Here is a 25642-nt window from a genome sequence, read left to right as displayed (position 1 = left end):
AGAGGTACCTCTGACGAGAAAAGAAAGAAACCTACCTCTATTTAAATACAAATGCCTCTTCACCTCCTCTGCGATTGTTACCAAAGCTAGGCAGGTAAGTGCTGCCAAAAATCAGTCCGTTTCCTTCAGCTGAAGACCGAGAAGGATTTCAGAGCTGAGGCTGCACCTGAGCTTGTGCTCGGGCTCTCTGAGTCACCGGTGCCGCCTGGCCGGGCCAGCAAAGGAGGGAAGGAAGATCATGTATTTTGAGGCAGGAAGGTGAACATTGAAAAAGTGCCTTTCCACTTAGAGTAGCAATAAGAGAGTGCTTGACTATTTGTTCTCATTTAAAGCGTTGCTTCAGCTTTGTTTGTTTTTTCCTCCCAGCTGCGCCACCTGAAGCAGGCAATTCACGTTATTGCCTGTGGATTAGCTCACACAGAGACACAGCGAGCGCAGCTGCCACCGGGGCCACCAGCACTGCCACGGCTCAAGCCTCTCTCTGTAACGCAGGACAACAAAGGTGTAACCAAGAGAGCAAGCTCCCATCGAGCATTACTCGCTGGGACTCGAGGGTAAGGACCGAATCAGGAACTGCAGCTACCAAAGGGTACGCGGGTACAAACACTGCAAGTAGCAACCCAAACCTGCTGCCACCAGTTTGTCGGTACGAATTAATGCGGGTATAATTTAGTTTTTATAATGCTACGTGTTACTGGAAGGTACGGTCAAGCATCAACTCATCCTACGTGATCTGAATTTGAGGTGCGACACTGCGGCCACGCAAAATGTGTGTACATCTTCCCACCTGAAGACTGGGGAGAGTGATTGCCACTGAGGGTAGAATTAGATCCATGAGGACAAAGTTAACGCATCTCTGACAGAAACGGCAGAGATTGTTTAACTAATGCAAGTTTCTGAGTGCTCTGCTTATACATGGTGCTGGAGTACATTTAACCACAAATTTAAAGATGAAACAAAAAGCTATGAACAGTTTCGGACGTTCCCTCCCCCCTCCTCCTTTTTTTTTTTTTGAGAAATCCTATAGTTAACATCCTTTCTTGTGTTATTGAACTGAAAATCAGTGACCCATCTTGAAAACTATAGGTTTGAGACTGGAGGTGTTTTAAAAGGTACCTGATTTTTACATATAAAATACAAACCAGTACATACTGCTCAACCGCCCCCAGCCTCTTTCAGCTATTCCAGCCGGGCTTCCGCAGACAGAAGCACTCGTGATCACTGCTCAGTTTTGAAAAGATGGACCTTTGGGGTTAGACCATATTATAAAAAAATTACCCAGCTAATCCCCATGAAGTGTTTTAAACAGAAAAACTCAGTGCAAATAATAAGGGTTCGGTTTCCTTTTTCAGCTATGAAATCAGCTTGCAGATTAATATTCTTCAATTACAAAATAACAATTGCAGTTTGAAGTGGTTTGCACTCTTAAGTGCAATTGGGGTTAATAATGGTGTATGAAAGGAAAGCTGTCAGCGAACAGCAACCCAGAGTGAAAAGCTTAGCATTTAGGTACCTTAGCTACATTTTACTCTAAATGTCAGATTGTAAATTCAGAAAAATGACCTTGGAAAACATCATCTAACCCGCTAAGGATCCCAAAGCTCAAAGAAACCTGTATTTTTTGTTTCACATATGCCAAGAGATAATTGCCATCTGACCACCAATGCAGCTCCTTTACCTATGGCTATTTCTAACTCATATACATAGTGCCTTATTTGTTAGATGTGTTCACATCAATTTAAGTAATAAAGACGGAGTGTCACAAAGTGTAAGTTCTTTTTCGGTTCTGTGCCCAAATGCAAAGATATCTGAAGCTCATAGAAAATGAGATGAACTGCTTTTCAGTTCAAGGCATGGGGTTAAAATGTATTTGTATTATCTACAAACTAGTTACTGGAAAAAAATTGTAAATAATTGTAGTCTCCTAACCTACAGTATTAAGGTAAAGCCTTCTGGGACTTCCTAATGCAAAAAGCCTGAAATAAAAGCTTCTGAATCTCAAAAGAAAAGCCTAAGTTAGGGCAGAGTGTTCAATAATTATAAGAACGAGGCCAAGATTATCAAAGGTGAGTGGTAATTCTGTGTGTCCACACACAAGGTACAGATGTGCAACCCTTCCTGAAAATTAAGCTCTACTGAAGTTTCTTGAGGTTTGTATTAAAACAGGGACGTGCTCCCAAGCAGGGTACATGATCTGGGTAAATCCTTGGCCAAAGTGCCCGACTCCAAGTATTCCCAGCAGTTACTGAGACAGCAACAGCACAATCTGCAATACTGAGCAAAGCACTTGCTATTACACGCCGGCAGAAAGCACTCGCTATTACACGCTGGCAGAATCTGCATCTCTAATATGCAGAAAAAATTAGCACACGGACAAGGAAAGTTAAATGCTGCAAAACGTGTTTTATTTATCAAACACAAGCTTTTAGAATTTCAGGAAGGTTAAAAAAAACAAGTTAAACTGGAATTCCCCATATTCGCCAGTTTAAAAAATGCTTTCAGTTACAGCTGAAACCTTCAACTTTGCCTATAAATGAAACACTTTAAATAACAATCAGTTACACAACCTACTCACAATCAGCAGCTTATCTCACAAGACCTCTAACAACAAATTTTCTCTGTGGCAGCAGCGTATCCAGCTGACTTCTCCAGTGTTGACCAGCTTTGTTTATTCTGACTGTCAATCGCTCTTTTAAGTGCTTCATCTGGCACAAGATCTGATTCTTTTACATCAGCATGGCTACAGCCAATTTTAGGGCATCTGTTAAAAAGAAAAGAGAGACTCCATTAAATCGGAAGAATTGCATTTGTCAGATATAGGCTTTTACATAACATCTGCTGGTTTATTGTATTTATCTGGGATTCACTCTCTCTGTCAGTTCCTCGTTACCTCTTTTCCTCTTCACCAGCTCTCTGCGGGGAAAAATAAATCCATTTATCTAAACCGGTGGGAATCAACAGCTGAAGGAAGGAAGGAACACAGGGAGGGACGGAGCCTCTCACCTGTAGATCACCCTCTTGCTTCACACACACAAGCCGCCTGCAGCAGTAACGATGCCAGCATCGCATGGACACCTTTCGCTGTTGCTTTCTCTCTGCAGTCCTCCCCAAACTGCAAATAACTATCCCTTATTAATCTGCAATGGAGAAGTATAATCTTCACTGATAAATAAATAAGGAAGTTAATTTCTAGGGAAATAGAGAGAAGAGAATGAGATTTGCAAAGGCTGACAGGTGAATCGGTGAACTACCTACTTGGTGTTAAAATTTACCTGGCGTTTTATAAACCGAGAAATCACAGAAAGGAGAGATGGGGTCAAATTAACAGCCTCTAAATGATAACCAAGTACAAAATGTCTTACAGCTACTTGAAACAGCCAGATAAAGACAGGAGGGTAAAAGATATTCAGGGACAAAAAGTAATTTTCCTCTGGCAGTGGCCCAGACATGCACAGATGGTACCTCTAGTTAGAAATAACCCTTTTCCTGAATTTTTCCTCTATGAGGAGTAACTTTTGTCTGAGGCACTGATTTACACTCAGTACTCACAGCTTTTACTCCAGATTTGTCTGCGGCTTACTGTGTTTGTCATGGCTAAGTCACTTAATTGCTCTGTGCCTCAGTTTTCCCATTTATCACCTTATTAGAGCAATAGCTCACCAGATTAATGAATAACAAGTGCTCAGAAAGCTTCCCATGTTTCCTGTAAGCATAAAGCATTAGTAGGTCCTTCCAGGCAGTGGAAAACAGTGAGCAAACCAAGACACGTAAGAGTTGCCTAAAGGAGTGTACAGCGAGTCTATGGGCACAAAACCAGTGGCTGTGCTTGGGTCAGCCAGCGCGCTGCCCAGTGCGCCAACGGGAGCCCCTGGAAAAGTGCCTGTGAGGAAACAGTCACTTCGGTAACCCCAGAGTGAGCCACAGCTTTGGTTTCAGAGGCAGGATGGAGAGGAGCCCCCTAATAACCACGGCGCTGCTCTCTCACGATACCTGCTTCCACCTGAATATTGCTGGCAGGAGCGCGGTCAACCAGGAACACCACCAGAACGGGGTACCCAAATGGGGAACTTGTTGCATCAACTGGCCCGTCTTCCCACCACAGCAGACTATGGTTTTACAAAACTGACTGCATTTTCATGAGAAAGGTTAAAATTACAGCAGGTCAGTGCGACTGGGCAGAGAAAACCAAGCAGCTTTTCTTAACTTAGTTACGGAGAAGCCGAGTTATTGCTGTGCTTCTGCCTTTCTCGCGTGCTGGAATAACTGCTGTGAGAACGGTGAGGCAGCAAGCTAATAGCTCAAAATTAAGAACTGCCAGGATTCAGACTGCACAAACAACTTCAGTTTGGGTATAAGGTGGCTTTTAAAGTTAAATGTTGTACAGCTTACATGAATTTTTTTTTTACTCTGTTTCCTGTGTCTTTAATTTCTTAAAAGGTAAAATAAAAATGCAATCATGTGCCCCCATTAGTTTTTCAGCAGTGCTGAAGCTTTTGATTCACCACAACAGCCTCTACTACCACGACATTTTCCTGATGGATTTAACAATACAGAGAATTATTTAGATATGAACACCCTAAATTCAGTTCCGTATTGCAGAAGGTATTTTTGCCGTGGTTTGGGGCTGTTGAGTACACGCTTCCTAGCCTGTCCCTGTCCTCAAGAATGACCACTTTCTTCTCTCCAACTTGTGAGCTAGTTCCCAATTCCCGTTCATTTTTCCAGCCAAGTTTCTGTCCATCCATGTTGCTGGTTTTGTTGTTATTCCCCGTATATTGCACCCACTCCACTTTTTCTCCCTAGACCTCACAGCACAGGCAAGTACTTCTGTCTCATTCTTCGTGCTGTCTTGACACTAAGGCAGTGGTTGGACTTCTCAGCTGATGCTTGATTTCCCAGCGGTGCTTTCCCATAGCCAGGGAGGAGCGTGGAATAAAAAGTCCCACTCCACCTTTGTATCCCCACAGTGAAGTATGAAGAGTTTAACAGAAATGCAAGAGCAATGGAGGGAGGAAGTAAGGTGCCTGTGGCATTACCTTTGGGAAAACCAGGATGCTGGTCTCTGACAGACCTTCCTGACCATGTGCAAACCGCACATTTATTAAAAAAATCCACAACTTGTAAGTTTCCATGAGGTCATCAACCCCAAAGCATGAGGCTGTAGCATATATGGTGTAAAAACATATGTGAAATTAATGGTGAAATGATATGTCCTCTAAACTCGGTCTAAAAAGTTTGAGCTTTTTGGGGTTTTTTTGATTTCATGTTTAAAAATTCAACTGTTACATCTTTTCATTCAAAAAAATATGTCCTGTGTGGGAAGTGGCAGGCTGCTTTGATGATATACAGTAATAATTATTTAATTGCATCATAGTAGGAATGGCATAATCCTGCCTGATCATTCTTAAGCCCTGTACTACCTAAAAAGTTGTGTTTTAATGTCTCACTTTAACTCTCATTTATGTGTTTTAATATTTCTCAGCTGTACTGGAATATAACTGCAAAAGAGGGTGCACAGAGGAGATGTTTATTTTTTTTTCATTAACTTCAGGGCTTGCTAAATAAGCAGTGGGAACAAAACGAGCAACTGAATTTTAGGAAGCTGAAGTTTCTCTTTGTTGATCACGGCTATACAAAATCTCTTCGCTTCTGTTGTGCAGGTACCACGAGTAGCTGTGACTTCCTGAATATTTCCTTACACATTGTTTTCATTAAAAAGCAAAGCTCCTTCACGTGTCCAGTACTAATGAGGAGACTGCGACTTGGGCAGACACTGAAGTATTACTTCCTGCAGCCTTGCCAATCCAAATACATTTCCTAGAACAAGTGGAGTAAAATTCCACTTACACAGCAAAGCAAATAGCTTTTCCACACATTCTCGTTAGCTTACCGGACTTTTTTCTTCTGCTGCTTTCGAGTCTGGATAATTTTTATAATGGCATCTTCTTCATAAGTATGTCCACAGACTTTGTTTCGAACTGGCCTTTTCATTTCCACCTGTAATCAATAAGGTTTGATTTAAGGGAACTGATAATGCCCACGAAAATGCTTCGTATGAGATTTTATGTAAAAGAGCAGGCAGTGTGTTTGCCGTTCATACATGACATTCCACTCAAATTACGGGGTCAGGTCCTGCATGGTAAACTGCATTCCTACTTACGTGGGGTTTTTTCCCAAGCAATATTTCTCTTCTCTGATAATGCTTGTAATTTATACTGCCTGATTTTTAACATCTATTGCAGATTTGTAATAAACAATCCAATGAAGAATATGAAATAACTATTTCCCAATCGATTACAGCAGCAGTGATAGCATACCTGTGTAATGGGACAAATAAAGTTCATCTGACTCTGAGTCACAGCTATATCTTCATCGATTTGTTCAATGGCCTCATTATCATTATCTGATTGATGACAAACTATAATAGGAAACAAGAAATTGTTCATGTAATATTTAATATAGATAGCAAATACTTAAAATAAACAAATAAAATCCAACATTTGCGAAGTGTTATCTCACAGGGATATCTAAGATGCCATAACATATTTCTGTACCACTTCCTGAACAAGACACTGCAAAAAGTACTGTACTACAGTCTGTGTTAGAAAATGTGGATTTTTACACGGTAACCACTTGTTGTGTGTGTGGCTATTTACAGCCAATGCTAGAAGGGAGGGCTGGGAGGGAAAGCAAGCTGGCCTGCACAGATGCAAAGCCTTTGCTATTCTCTGATCAAGTTCACCAAAAACCAGTAACGTGCAGATGAGTCCCCAAAATCTAACACATGATGAGGTGGAGCTTTGCAGATTTGGCAGCCTTATCCTTAAGATCAGTTTGTCTTTGAATGTCATAAATGGGCTTGCTATATAGCCTGTACACACAGTATATACTTTAAAAGGAATTTGTACTATTTATCATCTTGCGTAATTTGCAAAGTGATGCCGTTGTATTTTAACAAGACTGTAATTAGTGAAAAACAAAAGCCAAGAAAGTGTTTTTTGAGATGGACAATAGAAACGTTATTGAAGTAACCTTAAGGAGGAGGGACAGAATGAAATACTGAAATCTCCCAGAAAACACCCAATGGCCCAATGCCAGGGGAGGAGGGCCAGACAAATGAGAAGAAATCCACCTTGAGCTGGAGAAGATGCAGATCCCCACCTTCACAAGGTGTAAGCAACTCTGCTTACCCAGGGGCACATCAGCCCAGGGTTCCACGCAGAAACTAATTACCCAGAGTCAAAATCTGAGACATAGGAGCAGCTAAGGAGGAGATACATTGCTAAGTATAACCTTAATAAATGTATACATGTTATTTTATCTTTACCTAACTTCGCTCTGTTACTGTGGATCTAGGCTTTTAGTTGAATGCATTTGTTTATCTTTAAGATTTATCCGGTAATCACAACAAACTTAATGCCTGCCATAACTTTCCATTCCTTTGGGGAAGTTCTGCAATGTTTTTGCAGCAGTGCCCTGGGGCGCAGTCCTCGAGGTGTCCCAAGCTGAACAGAACATTTTTCTCTCTAGCTGCACAAGGTAGCTTGCAAGGTAGCAACAGGGGGCTCGGAGAGGATGAAATGCTTCAGTGGCCTGCGTGGGCTTTGAGTGCCAAGGAGCAGTGAGAAACACAAGTGAACACGGAGGGTTTAGAGCTACTTCATGATTTGCCTTCCACAAAGTCTCAGCGGTGGTTCCCTTTGCTCCTATTGCTCACTATCAGCCAATCTTTGCATCTTTGCATCCCTGCTATCAGCCTTCCACATCTGTTAAGGACCAATGTTTCCTAACTCAGGGTCAGCCCTGCATGCTTGTATCATGCCATCACCTTCCGGGTGATACCAGCAGACACGGCTCTCGGAGCAATCACAGCCTCTCTCTCACCCCCAGCCGAGGCTGAGCTCGCTGCCATGGGGGCCGGCACAGCTCTGGTGGAGCTACGCTTGGCATCGGTACTGCAGCCATCGCTCCGCTGCAGCACCTCTTGGCACGACGGTTTGATTTCCGTATTTTTCCTTCCTCCTTAACAGAGCTCACCCTTCTCTACAATCCAATATACCAAGAGTTTTCCAAGCAGTCAGGAATGTTTCTGACCCAGATTCTCCTGCAAATACTTAGGCAATACTCAGGGTATCAAAACATCAAGGGTATTTCTGTTTCTATTACTAAGACCTCACTCAGTCAATAGGGTGCAGATGCAGGGGGAAAAGGAGCTCAAATGTTCAATGTCAATAATCATTTTAAGGCTTCCATCTCCAAGAACACTAACATATCTTTACGACATACTGATCCTCTAACAAAAGTAAGCACTTGCAAATCAGAAGGAAAAAGTGGGCACAATTTAACTGTAAATAAACTGCAATAGTATAGAGATCAGAAAAAGACTTGGACCAGTTACCAGTTTTCAGAGAAGAAAACTTGTCACGTTATTCTTCTATTGCTCAGATATAAGGCTTATTCTATCACGAACACATAGTATTTTGAAGAAAATACATCTTCGGGGTGAAAAAAGTGGGGTTTTTTAAATGAAGCTTTTGAAATACAAATTAATGGGTGAAATCCCACTGAGACAGCAAGGCAATACTGCAAACAATATTGCAAATATTGGTAGGTGCCAGCTTCTGCATGGGCTGCTTTATTTAAATACTGTACTGATTTTTTTCCTATGAGTAATGCCAACAAAGAACAAGAGGTTCAGAATATCCTTATACTCACGTATCTGCAAATTTTTACATACTGCAGCTCTAATCTTTCCTGCTGAAAACATCTGGAAACTCCTATTTTTCTATGTTGTACTCTGATTCCACTCATGAACTTGGCACATAGTTCCAGTGTACCAGCACATCACGTCGGTTAAGGAAGTCAGACTGCAGCAGTACTAGCAGTATCTAGGACAGGTGATTGTTTGCAAAGGATATATTTTTTGTATCAATATGTAGATGCCAAGGAAGGTGGGTAAAGTTTTAAAATGGTGCTTGTGCCTTTGATTTTACTTTTAAAGCTCAGCGCTCCAAGTTAGGCATCTAAGTGGCCTCTTCCGGAAGAGTGTTCACCCCGAGCAGCACTTTCTGACTTTGCTAAAGAGTCACTGCTTCCCTCATCACTTCTGTGTGTGCTTCCCCAGGCACCGACACCAGAATTTAGGAGACCATGTTGAAGCATCCAAGTTTGAAAATACGAGCTCAAGCTTGGGCACTGGTGCTTGAGTCTCTCCTGAAGGTCTCAGATCCCTAAATTCTGTGAGCTAAATCACAGTCTGGGTTTACCTCTTTCTTCTACTGGCTTTGGAGGTGATTTAGATGCCTCATGGTTGAAATTCCATGAGGGGAGACCCACTCCTTGTAGGTGGGATACATTAATCTTCCTGAATTCAAATCATCCTCTTGCAAGCTTATCTGAAACACTTCAGGCTGCACTTCATTTGCAATGATTTTGTATACTGGCTACCAGAGTGGAGCCCTGGTTTCAAGAGGTTATCACAGGACAAGTGAATAATTATTTAAACTATTTCCTTTTCATAAGCAGCTAATATTTTTAATAATAAATATTCAAGACTGGGATGATGCAAGTGATACCTCAGACATGTCAATAGCAAATTAGCATGAATCAGATAAACCACCCACAGATTTGTTGTTATTGCTTGATGTTCTAGATTACAGGAGGAGAGAGGAAAATAACTTTTTTCAATTACAGTAAATTTTGCAGAGATTATGCAAAACACACGTATGTCCTGAACAGGTCAGAAAGATGCTCTAAACTGTAAATCTATACCTGTAAACTCATATCGGAACATGTTTTTCTTAAGATCAAAGGGATTTTTTACCAAATTAAATGTATGAAAGTTTGGAGGATCTAACTCGCAAGTCTGACTATTCTACAGAAAGAAGAAATAAAACCACCGGGTCATACATATTTCAGCCAAGTCAGGTTACATTTTTGTAAAATTGAGTTTTCCTTGCAAATGAAAACCAGATGCAGAAAACACTAAGTTATTGTTCCTGAAATTCAGATGTTGCCATAAGTAACAGAAGTACATCCATCTATTTTGGTAGTCTGAGAGATTACATTCTAAGAGCCTTAAGAGTTTCTAGGTCTCCATTCCAGGCAATTGAAACCTGTTATGAGTATTACTAACACATTTTCTATCTGGCTATCTCAGCAATGATGTTTACAGCTAATTAGTGCCCACTGTTGTAATAAAACTGCATTCTCATAAAGGTATCTATTTTTGGTAACACATCATAATGAATTTTGCAACGGCCAACTGTTTTTTACTTATTCAATTTTAATTAAAAGCTGGTAGTACTTTATATCTCTATCACTTTCATCTCTTGATAAAAACATGACTAATATGCCTTAGCTTGGTTTTTACCTACTCTGCTGAGAGAGACTGTGAACTTTTAAGCCAACTTTTAAAAATAAGAAAACCATAGTGCGGAGACATATTAACTGCTATATTGTGAATTATATGAAGCATGGATAGTATACGTATCAAAAAAGCATTAAAGATCTCTCCGTTGTCATAGCCACTTCTATGACAGACTGCTGCCTGCTCACTGCTTCCAGTGCCAACAACCTCCTCTCCCCAATTCCTGTTCCTCTACGCCGGTGAAGTTTGCCTTAACCTGGCCTTGAGTGCATACGTGTTGCAATGTAAACTTAATGGATTTCTTTCCTTTTGTGCTGCTCTATTCTGCCTCTTCACCTGCCATCAGTCAAAGACTAATCCCGGAAATCAAAGGGTAACGTTAAGCATGGAGGACTGAGTCTTTGTAAGCCTGAGCCACCAGACAGACAAGGTCTTGGCTCCCAAGAGGGTCTATTGTCCTGCTGACTCTTTAGAAATAACAGCAACTCAGCCAGGCTGGGAAAAATCCTATCTCGGTGAGCTCCAAGAAAAACATGAATGTTATGAGGGCAAGTCAAATGTCAAGTGTTCCTGCCAGCAGGACACAGAAAATAACGAATGCTGGGGGAGGTGAAGGACATCATCACATCCAAGAGTTGCATTCTAAGAGTCTGAGGGAGTCTGGGGCACTGCTAATGCGGGGTGAGGAAGGTCCAAGAAGAAATCTAAAGGAGGGAATGAGCCCAGACACTGTTTTCCATGAAACACACCGCTGAGACCACCATGGTTAGTGCTTACAAGTGGGGGAGCACGCCCACCAGTGCTCTGAATTTGGGGTAGACTTCAGACCCGGAGAAGCAGACCAGAACAAGTGTCCAGCGTCCTGCCCCAGGGACGGACCCAAGTAAATGCTGCAGGAGGAATGAAAGAAGAGGGGAAGCACATAGTAATACCTTCCTGGCAAACTTTCCCAGTCTCTAGCAATTTGTGGCCAAGGACTTCCTGACTCAGAGGTAATGTCTTTGTACTTAATAAACCCTGAAGTTTTCCTCCAATGAATCTGTCTAAACTTGGAGATGGCAATTTGGGCCTGGACTTTTCAGCTTGATTAGAGACAGTTATCTTTGCTAGAAAGGTTAGCAACAGTTTAATTTTCCTTGAAACTTACCGCAGAGGCTGCAGGTTACAGTTTAATTTGATTTTTAAGAGGGAAAATAAGGTGTGCAAGCTGCAGCTGCAGTCAAACAGTTCAAAGGCTTGCTGCTTTTGCCAGAGGCATGCGATAGTTTAATTTGCCAACCAAGCCAAACCAGGCTTTGCATTAAAGTACATTACAATTTGATTACTTGCTGGTGTTGCAATACGTAAGCTGATCTAAGGAAGGTGGCCTCTAACATGTTGCTCCAGATTGCAATTGCAAATGTAGTTGCTCCTGCCCAGGCCAAGCAATTTGCTGGTAATTTACTGGCAAGTCCCTTGTATGTGCCCTGTTTCATACATACTTGTGTAAGAAGTACATAGACATGCATTAGGTCAATCCAAAATAAAATGAAAACCCTGTAAATATTAGCCATTCTGATTTTCCGGGAGTGTGAAAGACAACTTAGATGAACAAATTAGTAAATTGTTAGTTCCTTTACATAATAAGAGTGGGGAAGGAAAGGACAGTACCCTGTACTAAGCAACAATCCTCTAAAAACTCCTTTAATGCCATCAAACTCACAGCACCTGCACATTTTACTGTATTTTGTCCCACTAAACTACAGGCCTTTTAAAATATGCTATTCCAAATGAAAACACTGTTCCCATTTTGTCCTTTCATGACAACGTAGAGCTGGCTGATGCCAGTTTTCCAGAATGACCTTAAAATGAAGAGAGACTGTGATTTGATGGAAATGTTACGGGACACTCATTACAGAAACGTAAGTGAAGGAGACAGAAAGACTCTTGAAGCTAGATACAATTTGCTGTTTCATGTATTAATGAATAAAATGTGACTACAAATCCCACCTAGGAAAAAGCCAAAACAAACTCTAGAGGTGCCCTGTGAAACCTTCAACTCATACACTGTTGAAAGGAGAAGTAAAACATCATCTTTGCCTTTAGATTTTGGGAAATTCAGACTGTTGGCGCAGTGGGAGCTGTGTCCCCAGAAATGTGAACAGAAAGGATATCTTTTGATTGTAAACCATGCAACTTGAACAGTTTGGTGGGCAAACACACAGAGGCAGCTTTCTTGCTCCTTCTGTTACTGCAAGCATGAGAAATCCACACTTCAAAGTCCATGGATGACATTTCAAACAGCAGCTTCCTCACCACTGCAGTTTGGACTTTGTCTGAAGAAGCTCCTGGCGGAGACGAAGACAACCTAAAAAGATGTCATGAAGGCTCATCAGTAAGCTCGGAGAAGCCACTATTTCTGGAAAATCTAAGGTGGTCATATTCTTCCATCTTAACTACCATCACCCAAAATGGCGTGTAAACTTAATAAGCAAGTTAAACACCAAAGGCTTGCTGAAAATAAACCTAACTGATAAACAGACTACTTAAGTGATCAAGAAACTCTAGGTCTACATGAAAGAGTGCCAGGCATGTGACTATAGAGTAGAAGTGCTAGGGTTGCCACAGCACAAGCAAAGCAAGACAAAAACTGGAGTACCTTATGAGGAAAATATATCAGACACAAGCTACTAAATTGCAAATATATGTTAAGAACATTTTTATTACTTGGGTTTCCTCCTGCTCAGAATCACAGAATCACAGAATCTTCTAGGTTGGAAGGGACCTTCAAGATCATCTTGTCCAACCATCAACCTAACTGACAAAAATAAACACCCACAAAACAACAAAATGCAACACCATCACTAAACCATGTCAACCTGTCTTTTGAACACTTCCAGGGATGGTGCCTCAACCACCTCCCTGGGCAGCCCATTCCAGTGTCTGATAACCCTTTCAGTGAAAAAATTTTTCCTAATATCCAGCCTGAACCTCCCCTGGCGCAACTTGAGGCCGTTTCCTCTAGTGCTGTCGCCCGTGACTTGGGAGAAGAGACTAATCCCCGCCTCTCTACTCCTGCCTTTCAGGTAATTGTAGAGAGCAATTAGGCCTCCCCTCAGCCTCCTTTTCTCCAGGCTGAATAACCCTAGTTCCCTCAGCCTCTCCTCATAAGACTTGTGCTCCAGATCCCTCACCAGCCTTGTTGCTCTTCTCTGGACCTGCTCCAGCACCTTCAGAAGAAAAAAGGCTGCTTCACACTGCTCAAGAAAAAGTATACTGTACAAAGGCAATTTCCATGCTTAGAGAGCATCATCCCATATATCAGAGATTAGAAGAATATTGCACACATTTGAAAAATGAAGAAATTCACTCCAGACACATGAAAGAAAAAGTTGCAAAAGATGAACCACTTTCCATTACTAACATTGTGGTCAGAATCTGGAATGTCACTGATGCAACGCTAACCATCAAATGACATGAGCATGTAGGGCTTGCCTACACAGGGAAGCTGTTGCAAAATAAGCGAGGGTGTGAATGGAGAATGCATTAGCTCCTTGGTATTCACTCCCTGTGTGGACGCTCTTATTCTGCACTAGGAGTGCCTTTTGGCTGCTCAGCCTAATCCACTTCCACAGTGGACTTGAGAAAGGCACTGTTAATGCTGGGGAGGAGCAGTGAGAGGAAAGCTGTCAGTATTGACAGCAGTTTGGAGCAATCTCTGTTCATGTGTGAGTCCTCAGCAGTTCTTGGATGGTCTGTTCTGTGAATTTACTTCACTTTTTCTCAGAACTATCCATGCCGAGTATTCTCTACATACTAACTCACAAGCAGAAACCATGTCTACAACATCTCTGAACAAGAAGCAGTATCAGGTATCTTGTAACCTATACAGCTGGGAAGGTGCTTTGCCCATTTCAGTATGTCACTTGTGCATTCTTGTAGTCATTCACTTCTGAAAAGCTGGACTGGTGACAGATTTTCAGGTGGAACAAGCTTCTGCTAGAAAACACTCCTGGACGGATCTGTTCCAGGGTCAGAGAGGGACAGAAAACAAAAAGAGCAGTGATTAGGCAAGCGGACCAGGTAGAGCAGCTTCCTGGCAGCCCATCCGACAGGCTGTGATGGAACCAGTGAGAAGAAAAGCCCCTTGCTGGCCCAAATGATCACACCTCAAGATTATCATTCTGATTATCATTTCCATCTGTCTCTTCACGTTCTCCTCACGAGGCTCTTTGACAAAAGACTTCACTGTATTTCTTTCCTAAACAGCTCTGTTGAGAAACACCTTCAAAAAGTCAGCAAAATAATGCCCCTGGCCCTACTGCCAGGAGAGTGGTGAATACAGACACACGAAGTTTGTCATGTGCTGGGGCACAGGTAGGAAAATTTATGAGGTGTAGGGTGAGAGGGCATGAAGCTGTAATCCTTGAACATTAACCTGTTGATTCTGTGATTGGTGAGGACGGCACGGAGTCAGCAGCTGCCTGGAACTGCAGAGAGAGCAGAGGGAAGAGCCATCTCTTGCCATCTGGTATCAGCAGGTTCGCAGTGTAGGAAACCAGCTCCACTGCCCCCTTCACCCAAAGGAAGCTGGAGAGACAGATCTGCCTCTCTTCACCAGGAAAAGACAGATGCACTGTATCGCTCTTGAATAGTCATGAGTACAAATGAGAAAAAGTGAAACTGAAATGGCGGGGACAAAATATTCTTTTCTCCACCCCCTAAAAGCCAAAGTTGAAACACTTGAAAGAAACCTTTAGGCAAGATATATTTTATTTCAAAATTAATATTAATGAAGTGAGCATCATTTGCAGTTCTGTTCTTAGGGATGCATTTCAACCCTTCAGAGCGCTTTTAAAACTCTTAACTACTTCAAAAATTAATTTACTTAATTTAGAAATATATAACATCAAGTGATTACAATTCAATGTGCAGTGAAGCACTATATATATCTCCACATAACTTATTGGAGTTATATTATTAAGATGTATACAGAGAGAAGTTGTGTTCATTTCCCAAGCTTTTTCTATAGAATTTCTTCTGTATCTTACATAGAAACTTTACCACTCCAGTTATTCCAAATTCTGCAGCTTTGCACTGCCTGAAATGCCTCTGCTGCCCTGGCCTCTGGGATGGGGAAGAAGACTCAGCTCTCTGCGTGTCACGATGATCACTCACGATGATCCATCTCGGAGCTGGTCCCTGCTGCGGGCACTGGCTGGGAACCCGGTCGGGGCTGCATCTCCTGCTCTGCTCCTGCCTTTTGGTCACCAGCCCACGGCCCCAACAACCTTCGCAGAAGGGGAATTTTCCTAAAGCAATGAATCATTTGTGGAAGTACTAACATGCAATTCCTTCTCTCGAACTCAAAGCACTATAAAAAAGGTCCTTTTTACTACCATGACCATTTCACTGGTGGGAAGCTGAGGCACAGGCCAGGAATATGCCCTGAGCCACTGGCACATCTGGTGTGCTGGACCATTGTCTTTCCCATTAGACCACACTGCCTCCCCCCTGAGTAACTCAGGCTATGAACAGTTTCCAAATACATTCTCAGTGAACGCATCAGCAAAGTGAAAAAAACAACACAGAAACCAGTACCCTCCAGTAATTGCACAATATCTGGTTGTTTATTTTGAGAAAACTAACACTTGCACTGACGAACACATGGTATTTTCTGGTAAGTCATATTCATAAATTAATGCTTCTTTGCTAAACTACATGAGAAAAGGAAAAAAAAACCCAACAACCCAACATTTAATATCATATTGAAACAAGTTAAGAAATAAAACTCACAGTTTGTTTTTTTTAAAGAGGAACTTACAGATCTGCCATTGCTCAATCGTAAAACTGCAAGGTTTTCATTTAGGTTAAGGCAGAGTGACATATTGCGTGTGTGCCTACTAAGACATTCTGCATAAACGATGCTGTGCACACTGAGCAGTTCTTCACTATAATAATCCTCGGTAAACTGTTCCCTCAAAGAAATAAAAAATGTTGCTAATCCCAATTTATACAGCATCCTCCAAAACAATGTCAGAGGGGCTTGTACAGCTAAACATAACACCATCATCAGCTCAGAACAGCTGAACAGTTATTTTTCTCAACCTGTGATGTAAGATTAGACTTCTTGAATGGCAGTCAGTAGAAAAAAATCTAACACTAAAGCCCTGAGCTATAAATACTCATGGATTATAACTGCAGCAGCCTGATAGCTTCTGATGATAATTAGCAGTTAATTTTAAATTGGATTGATATTTATTTCAAATCCCTTTCTACAGATTCTCATTTGCCAGGAGTATAACTGGCAGAGTGCATCTTCATTAATGCTACATGCATCAGAAAATCATTACCATTCTATAGGTGCCATTTATATAGCAGCACATGCATTTCAGACTTCACCTTGACATTTTTGCATGGTGCAGATAACAGACAGTCTGGAAATGACTCTGCTTTATGGCAAATGCACTGGGAAGACTGTGAGGGGCTTAACTAAGGTCAAGCATGAGGCAAAGTCTTTTAAACCCATGAGGTCTCTCTGTGTCTGCACTTTCCAGATGAGGTTTAAGCAGGCAGTGAAGTGAGAAAGGACTCGAACACCCTCGGCACAGACGCACAGAGCAGCAGAAACAGGAACGGCGCAGCAGGACAAGCTGAGCAAGGGAAGCTGATGTTGAATTGATGGGACAGCAGTTGCAGTGTCACTCGTGCTTCACAATACAGATAACAAGCACATCGCTAAATCACACGGCATCCTGCACAGTCTTCATCTTTCTAGCAAAACAGTTAACGTTACGCTCGCTATTTCAGTCTTATTACCAGGATGGAGAAACATTACAGTTGTCCTCTCAAGAACTATTAACTTCCCTTGCACTCTTTGGCTGGCACACGAGCTCTTGCAGAAACACATACAATCCCTACAGGGATGCTGAGAAAGCTCAAGATTTTCTACCTCAGAATAAATAGTTTAATATAGAGTGAAACAATCACACTGCACTAATGAAGGAAGGAAAACAAAACTGAATACAACAGAGCTACACTATGGAATCACCATTTCAAACCAATGATGATAAGGCACGGACTGTTTTTGTCAATGCTCCTTTTCACATCAGAAATCAAGCACAGCCCTGCAACCCAGAATCTAGGTTAGGTCAGTGTGACTGAGACTCTCTGGTTTGCACAGGTAACTAAGATTCCTCCTTTTCTACACATTTGGCTACAGCTAGTAAAAATATGTGGCAATTGGGTTTGGTGACTGGAAGGAATGGAAAACCTTTAATGACAGAATCAATATATTAAGGGAGATCGTAAGAAAGATGGGAAGAGACATTTCACCAGGGCCTGCAGTGACAGGACAAGAGGAAATGGTTTTCAATTGAAAGAGGGTAGATTTAGACTGGGTGTGAGGAAGACATTCCTTAGTATGAGGGTGGTGAGACACTGGAACAGAGAAGCTGTGGATGCCCCATCCATGAAGCGTTGGACTGGGCTTTAAGCAACCTGATCTAGTGGAAGGTGTCCCTGACCATGGCAGGGGGCTTGGACTAGATGATCTCTAAAGGTCCCTTGAACCCAACCATTCTATAATATTTCCCTGATTCCAAGCTTTTATTTGCAGACACCACCACTGGCCACTGCAGCTCTTCGGGATCGTGATATGGCTGCGTGTCAATACAAGAACACGTAACACAATTTAGGAAATTGTTAGGTGAAGAAGCTGAAAAGCACTTTTAGTAAAGACCATAAAGGGACTATATCCTTAAAAAAATGCAACAATAGAAAATGCTAGTCACGTAGACAAATGGCACAGTTAAGCTCTCCCCATGACAAAACACCCTCAGCCTAACTGAAAAACTGCTGTGACCATACACTTCTAGAGGAGTCCTGCGAGTTTTTTCATTGCAAAGCTGATGTGCAGCATCCCGTTTCATAGAAAGGAAAACATACAAAGTATCAAAAGGGCTCTTCAGAGGGCACATACTTGAATAATAAATAATTCCAGCCAGGGAGTACAGGGGAATCTGGAAAACAGCAGCGTCGCATGCTGACTTTGTAAACATAGGAAATGATCACTTCAGAACTTTCAGCTGCTTGAGGTGCCGTCCACCCATATATGACAAACCCAAGAGGGAAGAGTCACCGTGTTAGTGACACCCACAGGTATGTGGAAAGGGCAGTCATTTAGCAGTAAGCAGAGTTCCTTGGGAAGTGACAGTCTTTGCAATCACGCATTCCTGGGTTACTACATTTGGCCTCTGGCTTGCACAGCACAGAGCTTGAAACCAGGAGCTCGATTATCACTGACAATGCTGATCTGGAATTTCAGGAATGGGTTGTAGTGGGTCCCAGGAAGCAAACAGCATTTATGAAGGGAAGAAGCACTCTATACCATTGCCAACAGAGAATGTTATGCTGCTCTGAGATGTTGCAAGAGCACACAAGCAGTGTGGGAAAAGCGCAAACAAAGCTGGTGCAGTGGGAACTACAAGCGGCATCATGTTATTTACCACGGGGGGCAGGAAAATGTATGGAATTCCACACCAATCAGTGCCTGAAAATATGCTTCAGCAAATTATCAAACAATTCAACTGTAAGCAGCTAAAGGATAAAAAGGGAGTAAGAGGCAGTCAATATGTTTCTTGCCAGATCAAATCATACCAAACTGATCTAACCTGTTTCTCTGATAGATTAACTGTCCCTACTGGACACGGGAAGTCAGCTAACATATAGATGCTGATTTAATACAGCTCTTCATGTTCTCCATATGACATTCTCCCGAGCAAACTAAAGAAATCAGTATAGATCTTCATCCAGATCCAAGTAACAACACAATAATTAAGCTTTCTTCTGAGTACACTTTCTTTCTTTCTAAAACAGATCACTGCTGTAACAATCATTACAGTGATGCCTAAAAACCATAGCAGAGAAGAAACAAGACTGTACAAGACACTATACACATTCATGAAAAGACAATTTCTGGAATTGCAGAGCTACAGTCTAAACAATCAGGACAGACAAGGAAAATATCTTGCCAGCACTGTCAGAGATGGGAAACTGAGGCAGAAAAAGATTAAGAGCCTGATTTTCAAATGAGCTCAGCGTATTTGTTGCTGAGCTTGCTTGAAATTCTTACCATAATCAACATCATGGAAATCACTACATATTGAGCTCCTTTGAAAATCAAACTTCAATATGAAAATTTGGCCCAGAGGTCTTTTGAAAATCTACATCAAGAGGCTCACCCAAGGTCACCCAGGAAGTCGGTGGCAGGGCTGGGAACTGAACTCACATCTTCTGACTCCCACTCTGGTGCATAACTAATGTCACTCTGTGTTCTGTTTTAATTAGCTTTGGGGAGATCTCAAACCAGAGAACGCTTTTGAAATGAAAGAAAAGAAAACCCTCGCAAGTGTATTCAGTTTCCTTTCAGAAGCAACAGCACAATGGGCTACCAGTGACTCACAAGCAGTAGGGATTTCTAACTTCTTTAACCAGCTTCTGTTTTCCTTTGAGAAGAGAAATTGTTTGTTGTTTATTTCTCATACATAAAGGGATTCATTGGAGAACTGTTCATTTTTTCTCTAATAATATTTTTTTCGGCTTGTGCTATGCCTCTTACCCATACAAATATTTTTCCAGTGACAAATGAGGATAGAAAAAGGAAGCCTGCAGAATGCAAAGGCTCCTCAGGATTAGTAGACAACCTCTGGGGCAAGGAGTGGAGCCTTATGCTATTGCTTATTATTACTACATTTTTCCCTAGGTAGAGAGAGTTGTTTGAAGTGGTTTCCTTGCTAATGCAGTGGCAGAGCAAACTATTTACTTTGCATGTATATGTGGTTGCTTCAGTACCTCTCTTGCTGTTCCTGTGGAACACCTAAGATGCACTGTTTTCAGCAGTCCACAAGTTCTTCCTCGAACATCCAAATTCTCCATATTTTCCCTGGCTTTGATGGCATCCATAGGTCTCTAAGCACCTTCTCTGACAAGTCTTTGTCAGAGAACTACCGCAGCCATCTCAAGAACAACAGAATACAGAAAATTATAACAAAGGTGGAAAACAAGCCAAAGACAGAGTAGGTGTCTGTAGCAGCTTCTTTTAGTCCATCGCACTTTGCTAAAACCTAGACATGGCATTATTTTGTCAAAGACAGAATAATAGGTTAGTATTTCTATTCATATTTTTTCCATCAAAAGCTTTAGCCTACTTTCCCATGAAAGACTATGCAGGCTGGTATGTCAGAAGGGCTCTTCAAAAGGAGGAGCAGGTCATTTCCTTAGCTCTCTGACCCTGATACCCTGATGTCTGTGACCACAGGAGACTTCTGAATTCACTTTGTTGTACACTGGGAATCTCACTGATAAAAGTTGATGAGAATTTTGCCCAGTTTTCCTCAGACAGAAAGCTACTTGGTGGATAGAAACAGAACATACACCTGGAGATTTCATAAAAGATGAGCGGCAGGGTTCATTATTCCCAGATTTCTGTCAGAAGCAGAAAAATGGCTTTCTTTCCTCTTTCCAACTTTCAGTCTTCTTGTACCTCTTTAGTGCTCTTTTCAAATCTGCTGCCTACTTTGGGGTATGTTTCTCTGGGGCTCAGAACAGTATCTTACTGCTCTGTCAAAGCCACCTTCCACTTTTCTTCTTCATCATTTTGTCTGCGACAGGTTTATGTGTCCATCCGTGTCATGGTTTGGGCAGGACTGGCCACTGAAACCAGCTGCAAAGCAGTCCAAGTTTAAAAACAACTTTATCTAGAAAAGCCAAGAAACACTTCACTAAAGACAAAACACAATCGGTATGTAATGCAAACAGATGGCGGAGTGAGAGATTGTGTACAAGCAGCATGTTTGTTTCTACAGATTAGCTGGGCATACAGTTTCACTCATAGAGCACTTTTAGTTTCTTTTAATCAATAAAAAGATATTATTAGCTTTAGTTTAGCACTGTTTCAGGGATTACTAGTGGTGTTTCTCCAGTGGAAGTCATTAAAGTGGGGTGTTGAGGGAAGACAAATGTATTTTATAGGGCTCCCTCCCTTCTGGACAGTATTTCTCACGGGAGGGACAGCACAAGAAAAAGCAAAGGGACGCTCAGGGGACAATCGATGGGAAGTGGGTGACTCCACCAAGTTGCACATGGCACTGCTGGTTGCGGCGGAGTCAGAAGGTCCTCACAGGTAAAGCATTCCCAAAGCCTGCTCCTCCAGGAGTGCTATCAGTCAGGTTCTTTTTTTCCATCTTATCTGTCTCTTGTTTCACTCCACACCCTCCTTTTCTTGTATGGCTTTCTCATTGTCTTGTCTCACTTATCTTGGATCGCAAGCATTCTGGGGCAGGGAACGCATCTTTATATAGTAAAGAGGCAGTGCTTTTATGGCACTATACACATAATTAATTGTAATTCATTCAGTATATAAAGTGAAACTTCTCAAATAAGCATTAAAAACCAGTTGTCTAGAAGAGGGGATCTCTTCAGTTAATGAAAAACATTACTGAAAATCTTGGGGTTAACCTTAAAGTGTATGCTTAAAACAAACCACAGCCGCTGTCAAACACGCGGGTTGCACATGTTCTGGAATGCTGATTGAGCAGGTTTATATGGGATCATCCAACACCTTTGCAAGCTGATGAATCTGAATAATTAAGCTCTCCCTCATTATAGGTCTCCAAAGCACATTAATGAGGTCTCCACAAGAGTAAAGTTTACTCTGGAGACAAGAATAAATCTCTGACTAATTCGGTGTTTTGATCAGCCAGGTTTGGTAAACTGAGGCTGCATTTCAGATATCAGTATCGACCACATACAATATTATATGTGCCATATGAGTTAGGCATTCTGCTGTCTGCATACTGGCCCAGCAATAGAACTTACGATGTACGTTATTTTACTCTATCTCTTTTCATTTTTGTCAAGTGTGAATTTCTAAAGACCTTATGAAATACTTTCTCCTCTCCCAATAAAATCACAAATGGAGTGTTTGTTTTGTTTTTTTTTTTTTTTTTTTAACTAGGGAATTTGACTCTAATATGATCCTGACCATGAAATGAGCTCCACAAGGGCAGTCTTGTCAATTGTGTTGAACAGTCGTCTTCTTGTCCCTAAGCTTTACGTATGCTGCTGTCATGGCTAACAGCTTGAGAAGAATTTTTTCTAGGCCATAGACCACACAAAGTTTAAGTAACACTTAGACAAAGCATATCCATGTATGAAAAAACAAATACAATTACAAATATCAAATAATACAAAAATGTTTTTGAAGATGCATGGGAAATTTTACTTGGAAGAACATAATTAGAATCCTGCTCACACTGATCTAAAACCCTGAAAAAGGAACAGAAATCAGGCAGCACTAACATACTAAAACTGGTACAAACCAGTAGCATCAGCACCACCCCACTGCACTCTTGCTTTAATCCGGCAAACTTGTCTGGCCTAGGTAGCCGCAGGCATCTTTTCTAATATGCAACATTGTAAAGATCTAGTTATTGGACTCTTTAACATTTAAAGTGGGTTGAGCATTATAACATTGTAAAAACAAGTTTCTAACTGAAATCTTAGTTAGCAGTACAACTTCACTCATTTCTTTCCAAAATGAATTAACTATCTTGAGATAATGCACAGCTCTAATGCTTTACATAAAGATTTTTGACATAGAGCACTTAACCAAGCAAGAGCAACTTATACTCAAATATGACTTGAAATGATGAAAACTTCCTTATCAGAGGCCAACATCAGACTTAATCCATTGAGCAATACTTGTGATTAGTACACAAAGAGATGGGTGGAAATGCAGAGTGTTATTAACATTTGAGAAATTAGGAAACCTTATAATCAAAACATTATTTTACAAATTGATTTAAATACAGAAGAGGAATATGTTCAGGCAGGTCTTCTGTTTCAGACATTTTATTTCCCTTTGAAACTTAAAAAAAAGAAGAAGCAAAAGAAGACGACAGACATGTCAATGGCTGAATGGGTGGGTGGGTCTTCCTGTGAAATGAATCACACTTTTAATTCAATTTTATGAAAGTCTTGCTTCAATCATGCCTATAATTACTACTTGTTGCAATGGCACACCAGTCTGCCATGCAGTACAGTTTACAAGGATTTGCTACTTTTCTGAGGGTGTGAATCTCTCTGGGAGACACAAATTGCAACGTGGGTCCCTTCCTCAGCATGCACAGGTGGGCTGGGAGAGCTGATAACAAAACTTCAGTAGAGGATCATTGTTATAAGAGTCCGAATTGCTAACTGAAGATGTACAGTAATTACCAATACAGACTGAGACAACTGTCTAAATCCCGTGGCCAAAGGTAGCTCTGCTCAGAAGCTGTTACTACAAGGACACACAAACCAACCCAGGTTATGGCCTGTCTTTGTCAGTCTCGATGTTTTATATAACTTTCTAGTAATGCTTTGCTTGGGTACCTGCTATGCAAAATTAAAAGTGATTCTTTTACGAGCCATTCCACCAATGGTGCCCAGTCACTGTGTTGGCAGAGAGAGCACCAAGTTGGGTGCCAAAGAGTCTTATATGCAGTGCTTCATCAAAGTCGGCAACAACCACCTGCAGTTCACACGTCTTTCCTTTTCTAACATTTCTTTTCATTTCGTCCTGTATCTCAACCCATCTCTCTCCTGTCTCACTTCACATACTTCAACACTGAGATCAACACAGAAAGGGCTGAAATACAATTTTTAGGCCAGTGTCTACTGTTTAGACAGATTTGCACAACAGTCTACAAAACATCAAATACAAAGTAAAAAAAACTTAAGATGTTTACAGTCCAACACCAAACACGAATCAGAGAAATCACATTGTCTGGCTGATCTCGAAGAGGGCAACCAATGATACCAGTGGGCGATTCTGGAGCCTGGTGATGACACAGGGATGCTTTTCCAATGACGGCCCCTTCCAAGAAAATCCTGTTACACTCCTTAGAACTAGGATTCGAGTGAGTGAATATTGGTTTTACACCACCAGGGAGAGAGCACCCCTTACATTTTCTCTCCAGCCCCTATAGTTCTTCCATTACCTCTAGTCATGCCTACATTAGCGTTGTCTTTGATAACCTATTTTTCCATGGGCACATTAGCCTGAGCTGGGCTAAAAATTCTATTGTCGGTATTCGTACTGCCCAGTTGAACAAACTGCTTCTGCCCCTGTTGTGATCACAGTACACACACACACTCACTTTGACAAAGCCAACATCTGTGCCTTTCAACTTTTTCTCTCAACTGATGACAAAACTAATGGGAGAAGGGAAATAAAGATGAGAGATACTGTTCAACGAGCAAATACATTATATAAACTCATTAAGAGTCAGAAGAGAAACAAAGGTGTATAAATAGAAAACCTGTAAGAAAAGTATCTGTAAAGATAGAAAAGCTATAGAAGAAAGACCAATGCCTTGAAATTTGTCTAGCATATTATTTGCAAACTGATTTTTAGGCACCTGAACAAAAATGTCCTGATTCTCGAGGTGCTCATTATGCATAATTCCTTGGGCCTCAGTGTTTCTAAGAAATCAGGACACCTACTCACATGTCTAAACACTGGGTCAGTTTATGACAGTAAATGCCATAACAGTGAATTGGCATCTCTTCTAAGAAATGATAGTTAGTTACCTCATGCATTGAATGAAACCTTATGTTAAAACTGGCCTTCAGTTTACACTAGTTATCTACACGCTCCAAAGTATCTATCTATACATTAGTTTCCTGTCTTCATACAAAATGTTCCAACAAAAGTAATTCTTTATCCACATACGAATGCAATTATTTACACAGGAGGAACACAAAGTCTGCTACCAAAAGACCTTCTTTACTTTCAAGAAGTCCACTTTTTCTCAAGCCCAAAACAAATCCCTTTGTGCTTATTTTTTTGGGCAAGACATAAACACAAAGACTATAAAATAGCAGTATTCTCCACAGACACAATGAAGTCATACATGTCATTAAAGTTTAGTCAATCTGCTCAAAATCCTCTAAGGCAAATACATTCAAGGTTAACGCAGTCAGCTCTGCTCTCCTACTGATTATATGACTTTAGCTCCTCTGAGAAATGTAGATTTGACCTTCAAATTCTGCAAGTAACTAGGAATTTTAAATTAAGCATACTTAGCTAGCTTTTGACACCAAGAAATCTTTTCCATTGTTTCAGTAAAGTAGCTGAGTAGAACGAAAAAGACCCCCAATCCTGCTTCTGTGTTTGCCCAACAGCAATTTTCAGTTAAGTAGCTTTTAGAGCATCTTACCTCAGTGTTTATCCATCTTTCTCACATAAGT

At 41.2% G+C, this 25642-nt stretch overlaps 1 protein-coding gene across 4 annotated transcripts in view; it reads right to left on the bottom strand.

Moving 5' to 3' along the window:
* Positions 1-2384: 2384 nt before the first annotated feature.
* Positions 2385-25642, bottom strand: part of NSMCE2 (NSE2 (MMS21) homolog, SMC5-SMC6 complex SUMO ligase) — a 131065-nt gene continuing 107807 nt past the window's right edge. For 3 of the 4 annotated variants that reach the window (XM_074144792.1, XM_074144796.1, XM_074144794.1), the window contains exons 5-7: positions 6318-6418; positions 5891-5997; positions 2385-2761 (exon numbers count right to left, since the gene is read on the bottom strand). In XM_074144792.1, the coding sequence (XP_074000893.1) occupies positions 2602-2761; positions 5891-5997; positions 6318-6418 (368 nt within the window). In that variant the 3' untranslated portion in view covers positions 2385-2601. The remainder of the gene's footprint in view (positions 2762-5890; positions 5998-6317; positions 6419-25642) is intronic. The other variant, XM_074144795.1, reaches the window with a different exon arrangement.

The sequence above is a fragment of the Numenius arquata genome, chromosome 3 (assembly GCF_964106895.1).
Source record: "Numenius arquata chromosome 3, bNumArq3.hap1.1, whole genome shotgun sequence".
Lineage (NCBI taxonomy): Eukaryota > Metazoa > Chordata > Aves > Charadriiformes > Scolopacidae > Numenius > Numenius arquata.
Note: the sequence above shows the minus strand (reverse complement) of the source record. Positions and strands in the feature narration are given on the sequence as shown.